The sequence below is a fragment of the Podarcis raffonei genome, chromosome 8 (genome assembly GCF_027172205.1).
Source record: "Podarcis raffonei isolate rPodRaf1 chromosome 8, rPodRaf1.pri, whole genome shotgun sequence".
In the NCBI taxonomy this organism is placed as follows: Eukaryota; Metazoa; Chordata; class Lepidosauria; order Squamata; family Lacertidae; genus Podarcis; species Podarcis raffonei.
Genome location: NC_070609.1, coordinates 6,069,211 through 6,081,482, shown reverse-complemented (window position 1 = coordinate 6,081,482; position 12,272 = coordinate 6,069,211). Strand labels below are relative to the sequence as shown.

Genomic DNA, 12,272 nt, shown 5'->3' with positions numbered 1-12,272 from the left:
TACTAAACTATGGTTTTGCTTCATGTCCTGGTTGGGTCTGACTAGTTGAGCCTTCCTGCATTAATAGCTTTCAAGTGCACTTATGACACTTGGGAAACTGCATTTGTAGAAGAAACTGTGTTTATTTAACTTACAGTCAATCCTTGTAAGTGGCTTGCACCGAAAGGCGACAGCAAGTTACCAAATAAAAACCAAAACCAAAAGTCAGATCGTAATTCTGGGAGGCCAGTTTAACCCTGCGCTGACCAGAAAGCAGAGGAAAGTATCCGCTTCCAGTGCAACCAGTTCCTGGCATTAATTCTGAACAATTAGCAAATGACAGGCTGGTCTATGATGCGGGGGGGGGGGGGGAGGCAATAATATAGGCTATTTCCACCCCTCTGAGGTCAGAAAAGGCCATGATTCACCAGCCCCCATCTCCCTTCCACATCCAGAACATCTCTCCACCTAGGACCAAGGAACCATGTAACTGTTAATGACACAGGGATAGGCACAATTTTTACTCTGGCATCCCAGGAGAAAAAGATGGGGCGAAAGAGTCCCCGGCCCTTCCTATATAAGCAAATTGACTGCCCGCTGTATGGGAACTGGATTACAAATACTAAAATGGGGAGGGGGGAGAAGAGTAACCCACAGTCCCAGCCCATGGTGGGGGCCCGCTAGACGATCATCTCCAGCTGCCGGGCATATTCGATAACTTGTTTGGCTAGCTCTGTCGAAGGGATGGTGGCATCTTCCGGCTTCTGCTGCTGGCCCGTGAAACAGTAGTGGCTGTTTGGGCCTAGAACCCAGCCTCGCTGTAAAAGGGCAAGAGGACGTTATATGAGATTCTTTGTTTTTTTAAACAACAATGCTACAAAACCATGAACACCGAGGCTTGTTTCTCCAGCAAAGCTCCCTCCCTCATCTTGTAGGAGAGTTGAAAATAGTGCCAATATATTTCACATCTGGCAACCAACCCTTGGGTTTCAGATAGTACAGTGGTGCCTCGCAAGATGAAATTAATTCGTTCCGCGAGTCTTTTCGTCTTGCGATGTTTTTCGTCTTGCGAAGCACGGTCCGTCGCAACTACGCCTCTTCAAGCGGCTTTAAGAAAAAAGCGAACAAACTCGCAAGACGTTTTCGTCTTGCGAAGCAAGCCCATAGGGAAAATCGTCTTGCGAAGCAACGCAAAAACCGAAAAACCCTTTCGTCTTGCGCGTTTTTCGTCTTGTGAGGCATTCGTCTTGCGAGGCACCACTGTACATGGGTAAAGGTAAAGGGACCCCTGATTGTTAGGTCCAGTTGCAGAAGACTCTGGGGTTGCTCATCTCGCTTTATTGGCCGAGGGAGCCGGCGTACAGCTTCCAGGTCATGTGGCCAGCATGACTAAGCCGCTTCTGGCGAACCAGAGCAGCACACGGAAACGCCGTTTACCTTCCCTATTTATCTACTTGCACTTTGATATGCTTTTGAACTGCTAGGTTGGCAGGAGCAGGGACTGAGCAATGGGAGTTCCCCCGTTGTGGGGATTCAATCCACTGACCTTCTGATTGGCAAGCCCTAGGCTCTGTGGTTTAGACCACAGCGCCACCCGCGTCCCTCTAGTACATGGGTAGAGGAGTATAAAAAATCCGGTACACAAATATCCACGCCCCTCCAGCAGCTACAGTGGTTCATTTACCAGAAGTAATGTATTTAACGTTAACTCTGGAAGTCTGTACTCAAATTCTCACCTTCTTGGCATAGTCTGTCATCTTCTTGGGGGTGAAGAAGAGCATGCGAGTGGCCTCATTGAACAGGATCTTCTCATAGGCTTTCTCAATGCAGCTGGCAATTTCATCCCTGGGGTGGGAGGGAAAAAACGGAACACAAGCAGGTCACCCAGACGGAATTCTTGGCACACAACTCGGCTGCTATTAAGCAGGGTTAAGCCCCACTGATGTCAAGAGGAGACGTAAGGAGGTGCTGAATTCTCTCCCACTGAGACTGAAAGGGGATTTCAAGGTGCTTAAGATATGGCTGGGCTGTGAGGTTACAGGGTCTATAGGGTTTAAAGCACATCACATATACTCAGGAATCCTCACAGCTGCTGTGTTGGTCTGTAAGGTAAAGGGACCCCTGACCCTGAGGTCCAGTCGTGGCCAACTCTGGGGTTGCGGCGCTCATCTCGCTTTATTGGCCGAGGGAGCCGGCATACAGCTTCCGGGTCATGTGGCCAGCATGACTAAGCCGTTTCTGGCAAACCAGAGCAGCGCACGGAAACGCCGTTTACCTTCCTGCCGGAGCGGAAGGTACACTTTGACGTGCTTTCAAACTGCTAGGTTGGCAGGAGCTGGGACCGAGCAACAGGAGCTCACCCCGTCGCGGGGATTCGAACTGCTGACCTTCTGATCGGCAAGTCCTAGGCTCTGTGGTTTAACCCACAGCGCCACCCGCGTCCCGTGTTGGTCTGTATTAACTACCATATTCCACAAAGGGATGGGATGGTGTCACAGAGGCAACTAGGTGGGAACGAGGCAAGTTTCTCAGGCTTTTGATAGGGGGTGTTTTTTTGAGGAATACCAATGGCGGATATATTTCATTCTCAACTCTTACTCCTGGTGTGCACAAGAGGAAATATCACCTGCCCTTGCAGAAGACCTTACCCCATGTTTATAAAACGAGTCTGAGAGATCTAAGAGAGCACGACCCACCTGACAGTGTCCAACAGGATGTCAATGAAGAAAGCGTAACTCTCTGCTGGGATGTTGCCTTTTGCCAGGAAGACTTTATTGTAACTGCCTTCCATCAGATACTAAGGCAGGAGGAAAGAGGAAGAGCATCACAGAGATAAACAGTTTATTAGTCACCTTTTCAAGGTAGCTGACCAAAGCCACATACAACTGATAATGTAGCAATCAATACACAATAGAAAGAAAGGTGTGGTCACTGAAAATTTTGGAACAGCATGTTGTCTTAATAAGGTTTTATCCAGTGTTAGAAACTCAGATAGCCACCAAATGGCTCCTTAAACCAGGGTTACAGTCATCAAAACGGGATGTCTAGTTGCCATTTTGGGGCCAGGCGCCTGGAAAGTCCTATTTTTAAATACGACTTTTTGGTTCCTGAAATTTGTTCTGATTGTGCTGATAAAATATCACGGATAGAATTCTACAGGATGTGTTGTTAAGTGTGTGAAGAGTCACGATCCAAGGATCCCCAGGCATGCACCTCCAGATGGTGGAGATGTCTGGCACCTGGGCATCGTCACCTGGTTGCAAAGGCCCAATAGCCAGGTGCAAAACATCCCTGGCGAATTTCCAATGCTGGTTTTATGCAATTATTAATGTATTGCATTAGTTTTTGTTGTGTTATGTCTGGAACTCCCTCACACAACTCCTCCAAAGCAGCAACCCTCTCCTCACCTTCAACTCTTCCCTTTCCAGGATCCAACCCACCTTTTCTATTAACCCTTTGGCACACCGCTTAGGGAGAATATGTCATTGTTTCAGTTACACACACTGCTTTAGAATGGGTGGCCTAGGTCCCCCGCTATCTCAGGGAAACCTTCTCCTCCCATACAGGGCTTCTTCCCACAGCGGGTTTTTAAGGTCCACAAACAAGGCTTGCTATTTTGGAAAGCCAAGATTGGTATCCACAAGAAGCACAGCCTTTTCAGACTTAACGCTCTTGTGAGGACTGCAGTTTAGCCTTGTTTCATAGAGCACAGGAATATAGGGAGGTGCCTCTTACCAAGTTGGAGCATTGCCCCCTCTTGTTCAGTACAGCCAACACTGGCTGGCAGTGGTCTACAGGGCTTCCAAGAACGAGTTGACTGAACTTGGGACCCTTTGCATGAAAGGAAAGTGTTCCTCCTACTAAGCTAAAGCCCTTCCCAGAAACAAGCAGAGTTTTTAAATGCATCTGGAAGGTGCTTTTGTGTTGTTTTATAGCTGCATTAGAAAATTGCTATATTTCATTGTTTACCTGGGGGAGGTAGGAGGCACACAATAACTAAATACAGTGGTACCTCTGGTGGTGAATGGGATCCGTTCTGGAGCCCCGTTCGCAACATGAGCAGAACACAACCTGCATTTGCAGGTTGCGATTGGTCGCTTCTGCGCATGACGTCATTTTGCGCATCTGCACATGCAGTGAAACCAGGAAGTAACCCTTTCTGGTACTTCCGGGTCGCCGTGGGACGCAATCTGAAAACACGCAACCTGAAGCAAACGTAACAAGAGCTATGACTGTATACCTCCTCTCTACCCAATTGAGGGCACTTTGCTAGTTAAGCACTTATTCACAGGGCCTGGGAAGGAGAAAAGCAAAGAGAAGAGGAGAGGCGTCACCTGCTCCAAAGATACAGGGTGCTTGATGTAGACGTTGGTCTGAATGTCCTTGGCTGGCAGCCTTTCAAGCTCAGTATGGAACTCTGCGACACGGTTCTGAGACAGCAGGAAGAGAAGGTTCAAGCCCAGCAGCTGATGCTTGTAGGCTGATTCCGGTAACTCATCTCTGAGGAGGGAAGGGGGAAGAGAGAGATGCTGAATTTGTATAACGGAGTGCTTTAGCCAGAGAGACCCAAAAAGGCACAGGAGCAATAGATCATTTGAGCCAAAGGAATGATTTTGCCTCTTCTGCTGCCCCACCTCATGGTGCTCCCATCCCCTGCACATCAGAGGAATTATGGGGTTTTTGTTTCGTTGAGGAAAAATTATAAAAAAAATATTATTGAAAAGCATCAGAGTTGGGTGTGGGGATAAAAACCCTGATGAGTAAAACAATTATCTGAAAGGGTTCAAGGCAGGGATACTTACTTGTAATCAAAATAGTAGCACTTCAGCTGGGCCATGTACCTCTCAAAAGATGGGATGTCTTTCTTCAGGATACTCCACTGTGCTCCGATTTCTAGAATATCTCCTTGGGGGGGCAAGAAGGGAAATGAGGGGCAGAGCATTAGCAACAACAAGCAGAGGAGTTGCAATGTTAGAGCACAGCAAGCTGATCAAGCTGGTATCTTGCCTCCAAGTCCGGCGAAGATTACTAACAGATTTCTAACAGTAAGAGCTGTTCAGCAGTGGAACAGATTCCCTTGAGAGGCTGTGGACTCTTCTTCCTTGGGAGGTTTTTAAGCAGAATGTTGGACGGCCATCTGTCAAGGATGCTTTAGTTGAGATTCCTAAATTGCAGGGGGCTGGACTAGATGACACTCTGGGTCCCTTCCAACTCTATGATTCTAGGTGGCTCATATAAGAACTGGGAGGGAGGCCTACAACATCTCTACTCCACCAGCACCTCCTGCATCTGCCACCAGGACCAGGGGCTGTGAGAGACAGCAGCAGCAGCCATGCAGTGAGGAAGTTCTGGCCTGTGTGGCACTAATATTTTGCTGCTTCAATTGTTGGTTCCAAGGCAGGAGACTCAGCGACACAATGGTATTTGTGGGAACATCAGGGGACAAGGGGAGAAAACTAATATATATCTTTGCCCCCCTGCTGTAGTGACTCCTGTATCATTGTCTATTTTATCATGTTTAAAACATATTGTAAACTTCAGTTAGTGGGCGAGGTACAAAAACTCCCAAATAAACAAATAATATGAGGCAGAGCTTAAAACACAGCAAACCAACAAATAATGGTACATAGAGAAGGGGAAAGTCTCGTCAAGAGCTTTCTTGCTCTTTTCCTTTGCCCACAGTGTGATTTTGTCACTTTCTCCCAAGCCTGAGGGACAGGTGAAGATGCATTCTTTAAATTATCATCAGAAACAAGGACAGTGGCTGTTTTTTGAGAACAGAGACCGTGTCGGCGGCCAAACAGCAAACTTTTGAGGGATGAATTTGCCTCACAGATTTCTCTCTATGTTAGGAGATTCCTATCAACCTTGTGCATGGGTCGGATTATACTCACTTGCCAAGATAAGCTGCTGTTTAGTCAGTTTCGTGCCTGTTGTGGGCAGAAAGTTGAGTTCAAGCAGAGCTAACTGGAACAGAGCAGAGAGAGGGAGAGATAGGTTACTGCTGGGGCTGATGAGAGCTCTAACACCTGGAGGGCACAGGGTTGGCAAAGCCTGGTTTAGAGCTATTGCAGTCTGACTTAACATCTTAGTACTGATGGCTGGTGGCTTGAAAAAATGAAGAATTGGACAAATTCGGGGATCCAGCAGCTGTCAACGGCTATCAGCTAAGGAAGGAAGGGAGCATTCCAACCTTAGAAGCATAATAATAATAATATTTATTCCCTGCCCATCTGGCTGAGTTTCACTCTAGTACCAGAGAGGCGGCAACCCTTCAAAAGTTGTTAAGACTCCAGTTCTCATCAGCCCCAGAAACCATGGCTGATGGGCAAGGATTAGGCACCCAGAAAAAGCTTTATAATCAGGCCTTTGGCATTTAACTATCTGTGGTCTTTCTAGAAGTGGGTGGGATGTTTTTAGTGTATTTCTTTCTGTCTTGGTTTTAATGCACCTATGTGGGTTTTTATGGTATGTTTGCTTTTCTGTCTGTAAGTCACTTTGGGTTATCCTGGGCAAGATAAAGTGACTAACAAATTCAATACATAATAATAATAATAATAATGGGATGATGGCAGTTGAAGTCCAAAACCAACAACTGCAGGCTCTCGCCTTTCCCAACCCTGCTGTGTACCCTTGTTATATGATGCTTTTGGGATAGTGCATGAATGCTATGCATAGCTGTCAACTTTCAGATTTGAAAATAAGGGATCAGCAGCCTTGAAAATAAGGGACCAGCAGCCTCACCTGTCCCGGGGACAGTCTACAGGATATCTAACAATCCGGGATAGCAGTAGGAAGCAGCGCTGGAATAAGGGAATTTCCCGCAAAAAAGTGGAAGGTTGACAGCTATGATGCTGTGCCGAAATCTCCATTGAGGCAGCTGGCTGGCTGCAGCTGGAGACCGGATGCTGTTAAGGACTGCCTCAATCACGGCAAGGCTCAGCGACCTGACTCAGCCGAAAGAGAGAGAGAGAGAGAGGCTCGTAAACAGGTTTTCAGCTCAGGCAAAAACATCTCCGCTGAGTCACTGGCCTCCTCTTCCGGCAGCAAAGGAGCCCGGCACCCAGAGGCTTGCCGGGACAGAGCCACCTCAAACAGGGGCACAGGAAACTGCCCGATGCGGAATGAGGTCCTCTGCTCCATCTAGCTCAGTACTGCCCACACTGACCGGCAGCGATCAGGCACAGAGTTTTTCCCACTCCCGCCTGGAGACAGGCGGGGGGCAAGGAGATCCGGGCTAAGCATCAGGAAGAACTTCCTGACAGTGGGGGCTGTACCACAAGTGCTGGTGGGCTCTCCTTCCTTGGGAGGATTTTAAGCAGTCACGGGGATTCCTGCATTGCAGAGGGTTGGACTGGATGACCCTCGGGGTCCCTTCCAACTCTACGATTCTGTCATTCTAATGCACAGTATTTAGGGATGGGTGATCGCCCTTGAAAGGTGTTTCATGCCCCGGTCCCCGCTTTTCACCCCTCAATGCAAACCACTGGCTCTCCCTGCCTCCCAGACGCGGGTTTCAGCCCTCTCTGCCCGACCTTCTCTCGGAACAAAGGCTTCCCCCTCCTCTCCCTCGCCCCTCTCCCCAGCGCCTGCTTCCACTAACAACCTCACTGTAAATGGCAGTCTCCCCCCGGCCACGCTTTTCCTGCAGCTCTCGAGACGGCACCCCAGCCAGGGGTCCCTCTTCCCCTCCTTGCCTCCCGCGTCTCCCCTATCGCCCCTTTTCCGCTTCGAGGGCGGTTTCTAGTGGCGCCGCCCTCGGCGGGGCTGTTTCCAGGCTCCCCCACCCCCGCGTCGGTTTCTCGGGGCCCCTGCCCGTTTCAAGCGCCCCCGCCGGCCCCCTTGCCTTGAGGCGGCCCAGCAAGTCTCCGCACTTGCTCAGGCTGAGGTTCTTGCGGTTCCACTCGGCCCTCAGCTGCTCGTACATGCCCGCCGCCTCCTTCAGCCCCGCGGCGCACGCGTCCGCCCCGTTCAGCACCGGCCCTCCGGCCGCCGCCATCACAGTCACTCCCGCTGCCATGAATCGGCAGCCGGCTGAGGAGGAGGGGAAGGAGCCGCGGCAGCAGCTGTCACAAAAGCCCAGCGCGACGTCCTCGCTTTGCGGCCGCCCGCGCGGTCTCCATGGCAACCGGCCTCGAGGCCGGCGCGCGCGCGCCGGCGACGCACCAACGGCTCCGCTCCCGATTGGCTGGAAGGTTTTTGGAGCGCATGCGCGAAGCGGAGTAACGGCTCCGAGGGAAGCGAGCGGAGGTGTTTGAAGCGGGGGCGCTGAGGCGCTAATTTGGGGAGCGCCATGTAGGCGGGTTTTTTTGGGGCGGCGGCGAGGGGGAGAAGGTATGAGCGCTGAGGAGAACGTTTGGGAAGCGTAGCGTCTTGAAATAGCTGTTGGCTTTCAACGTCACCAGGGTGACGTCACTAGTAGGGAGGTGTCTATGTGGGGGCCCGTGACGTCACCAGCCAGGAGGCTAGGCGTGTGATGCCAGGCGTGGGAAACGGAGGCCAATGACACAGGCAACCTAGTTCAGTTGCTGCAGAAGTTTATTTGACAGATTTAATTTGGGTTTTTTAAAAATATTTTTTTTATTAGATTTTCCACAATGATAACAAAAACCAAAAAGCAGAGTGGTACCCAAAAACAGAAAAAGAAAAAAAGAGAAAAAAAGAACAATAAACAGATAAACAATAACAACAAACTTAATTCTTCACAAATCCAACCTTTTAAGCATCTTAGTTGACTTCCTCAAGTCCCTCCCTTCTGAGTTTCCTTGTAGTTAAAAGTAACAGCTTTCCAGTATCATTATTAAACTAAAACAATTTCCAGTTATAGTCCATCTTACTCACTTTTCTTAACATTCTAAATCCCATTTATTTAATTATAGCTTAATTTAATCCTAGGCCTAATTACTTCTTTCAAGTAATTTCTAATTTTTTATGTTTGACAGGTTTAATTTGTTATTAAACACACAACAAAGTTTATGCCAGATGTAACAGATTGAAACAGGCATTGAGAATGTGGTATTGGAGTCTCCCATGCTGGTTGCAATGAGCAATTTAATATCCTGGCCAAAGCCACCCTGTTGGGAGGACTTCCAGGCCTCCATGACAACTATGGGGTTACCTGCAAATGATCCTTTTCAGCAAGGCACCAAGGAGGGGAAATGACGAAGTACAGAACATGATTGTTAAAGCCCCCACAGCCAGGCCCCCATGAAGAATCCAGAGATTGCATTGTGTATTATTTTATATACATTCATAGACATGGAAGAGCAGCCATACATAGCGGAATACTCAATTTATTCAGAATGGCATAACCACAGTCCTATGCAAAGTTTCCTGGAAGAACCCAATACAGTGGTACCTTGGGTTACAGACTCTTCAGGTTACAGACGCTTCAGGTTACAGACTCCGCTGACCCAGAAATAGTACCTCGGGTTAAGAACTTTGCTTCAGGATGAGAACAGAAATCACACGGCGCAGCATTAGCTAAAGTGGTACCTCAGGTTAAGAACAGTTTCAGGTTAAGAACGGACCTCCAGAAGGAATTACGGTAAGCTCTTAACCTGAGGTACCACTGTAGTGCTAACTTTTGACTGCATAGCTTCAACGTGAAAAACACATTTGGCTTTAGCAAAGGATAAGCCAGCTGAAATGCAACCTTTAGCTTTTAACTGAAAACACAAACTATCTTACAAATTGACGCTTAAGGTGACACTTAAGGCATGGCTAGCCAGGCTAGAAACAGCGGTTCAAGTTTTAAGAAGTCCAGCATCGGCAATGAGTTCAGAACTACAGTGGTACCTCGGGTTAAGAACTTAATTTGTTCTGGAGGTCCGTTCTTAACCTGAAACTGTTCTTAACCAGAAGCACCACTTTAGTTAATGGGGCCTCCTGCTGCTGCCGTGCTGCTGGAGCACGATTTCTGTTCTCATCCTGAAGCAAAGTTCTTAACCCGAGGTGCTATTTCTGGGTTAGCGGAGTCTGTAACCTGAAGCGTATGTAACCCGAGGTACCACTGTACATGGAAGCAATGGTGTAAACTTCATGGGGTGGCATGCTTACCTGCCAAGCTTCGAAAGACTGGGCAAGTCAAGCCCAATCTTGTGAGTGTACAGATGTTCACCATATCTGAATGGATGCATCTGCTCCCAGTGCTGAGTGTTTCGGACCTGGGTGACGCGGCTGTGCCTTTGCTTTCTGACTCTGGTCCTCCACTCTCAGTAGTTGGCTGATGCCCTCGCCAGATTCTGTTTCCACACTTCTCCATCCAGCAGGGAAGAATGGAGGTGAAAGTCCTGCTTCCCCCATCCAGAGCAGCTCTAGGAGAGGAACGTGCCTACTCTCGCCTTTGCTCCCTGGTCTCAGGCCTCCCTCTCCCAACATCCTTTTCCCCTCATGCGTCTTGGTCTGCCACTCTACTCCTGAGCCCATCAACACTTTGGGACTCGTGACATGTTATGAGAGAGAAAACCTTTTCTCTATCCACTTTCTCCATAGTACTGTGCATAATAAAAAGGTAAAGGTACCCCTGCCCGTACGGGCCAGTCTTGCCAGACTCTAGGGTTGTGCGCCCATCTCACTCAAGAGGCCGGGGGCCAGCGCTGTCCGGAGACACTTCTGGGTCACGTGGCCAGCGTGACATCGCTGCTCTGGCGAGCCAGAGCCGCACATGGAAACGCCGTTTACCTTCCCGCTAGTAAGCGGTCCCTATTTATCTACTTGCACCCGGGGGTGCTTTCAAACAGCTAGGTTGGCAGGCGCTGGGATCGAGCGACGGGAGCGCACCCCGCCGCGGGGATTCGAACCGCCGACCTTTCGATCGGCAAGCCCTAGGCGCTGAGGCTTTTACCCACAGCGCCACCCGCGTCCCACTGTGCATAATACTACTACTACTACTAATAATAATTTATTATTTACACCCCGCCCATCTGGCTGAATATTAAAAACAATACAGAATCAGACATTTAAGCAGTTCTATCACGTCACCTCTTGTTTCCTCCAAACTGAAACCCCCAATGCTGACCCCTATCCCCATAGGGGAGTTGCTCCACCCCCTTGATCATCTTGGTAGTTCTGAACTTTTTTCAATCTCTACCATAAGCTTTTTGAAGTGAGGTGATCTGGAACATGTTATCTTGACCTTTAGAAGACATCTGAAGGCAGCCCTCTTTAGGGAAGTTTTTAATGACTGATGTTTTAATGTATTTTTAATCTTTGTTGGAAGCTGTCCAGAGTGGCGGGGGTAACCCAGACAGATGGGCGGCAAATAAATAAATAAATAAATAAATAAATAAATAAATAAATAAATATTCCAAATGCCACTGCACCATAAACTTGTATACCAACATTATTAGAAAGTCACTTTCATTTTTAATTTATTTATTTTCTAATGGTCCCAAGATTAGAATTTGCCCTTTTCACAGCTGCTGCACACAGGGTCACCATCTTTATCAAGCTATCAGCCCTTGGTCAGACACTGCCAGTTCAGACCCCATGAAGGTATAATAAGTGAAATGAAGATTTTTTTTTGTTCCAATGTGCATCACTTCAGACTTGTTTACACTGGATTGCATTTGCCGTTTTACCACCCATTCCTACAGTTCATATAGGTTCTTTTGGAGCGCTTCACTTTTTGTTTTAACTGCCCTGAACAATTTAGTATTATCAGCAAACTTGGCCCCTAACCGTTCACCCTAATTCTCAATCATTTATGAACAAGTTAAAAAGCACAGGTCCCACTACCAGTCCTTGGGGGACTCCATTCTACATCCTTCCAATGGGAGAACTGTCCATTAATTCGTCCTTTGATTCCTGTTAATCAGCTCCTTATCCACAAAAGGAGAAGGCCAGTTGTGTTGTTTATTGTTTCTATTTACTTGGCAATTTTTAAGTCTTTGGAAACTGCCCTGAGCACAGTTTCTAGAGTGGAAAGGTTGGCATTCACCTATCTCAGGAGACAAAGGTGTGTGCCTGTTACTACACACAAGAGGTTAAGGCAAAAACCAGCCAAGCGAAAAGGGCCATGTGACATGTTTCTTCCTTTGTGGAATCCTAGAGGAAGGCTAACAGCCCAGAACCGACTGGTTTTGCCTTCTGTGCAGCACTTGCCAGTATGTTCCTCTGGAGTGAATAGCAGCTATTCACTAACACAGGAGAAAGCAAAGGTGTGTATTCAAAGGACAGGATTCACGTAAGACTTCAATATGCTTTTTTGACTCCGTTGAAGCTTACCATGAAATATCAAGCCAGTCCCTCTGTGGAAAGCCCCCTCTTAGGTTAGATAAAATATTGGGAAG

The 12,272-nt window shown here is 48.1% G+C and overlaps 2 protein-coding genes across 6 annotated transcripts in view; one reads left to right on the top strand and one right to left on the bottom strand.

The window, feature by feature from the left end:
• Positions 1 to 102: 102 nt before the first annotated feature.
• PSMD8 (proteasome 26S subunit, non-ATPase 8) lies at positions 103 to 8,073 on the bottom strand. The gene is made up of 7 exons (XM_053397766.1): positions 7,826 to 8,073; positions 5,874 to 5,946; positions 4,782 to 4,884; positions 4,314 to 4,479; positions 2,676 to 2,776; positions 1,716 to 1,824; positions 103 to 797 (listed from the first exon to the last, which is right to left on the bottom strand). Exons 1-7 carry the CDS (start codon positions 7,997 to 7,999, stop codon positions 660 to 662), a joined length of 864 nt encoding a protein of 287 aa, XP_053253741.1. The 5' UTR covers positions 8,000 to 8,073; the 3' UTR covers positions 103 to 659.
• A 50-nt stretch (positions 8,074 to 8,123) lies between these two features.
• The window catches only part of CATSPERG (cation channel sperm associated auxiliary subunit gamma), a 50,364-nt gene continuing 46,215 nt past the window's right edge, over positions 8,124 to 12,272 (top strand). The window contains exon 1 of one of the 5 annotated variants that reach the window (XM_053397750.1): positions 8,124 to 8,229. Coding sequence is in view for 2 of the 5 variants with exons in the window: in XM_053397754.1 (XP_053253729.1) it covers positions 11,470 to 11,475 (6 nt within the window). In the remaining 3 variants the exon portion in view is untranslated. Of the gene's footprint in view, positions 8,314 to 11,351; positions 11,476 to 12,272 lie in introns of those variants that run through there. The other 4 variants (XM_053397751.1, XM_053397752.1, XM_053397754.1 and 1 more) reach the window with 4 other exon arrangements.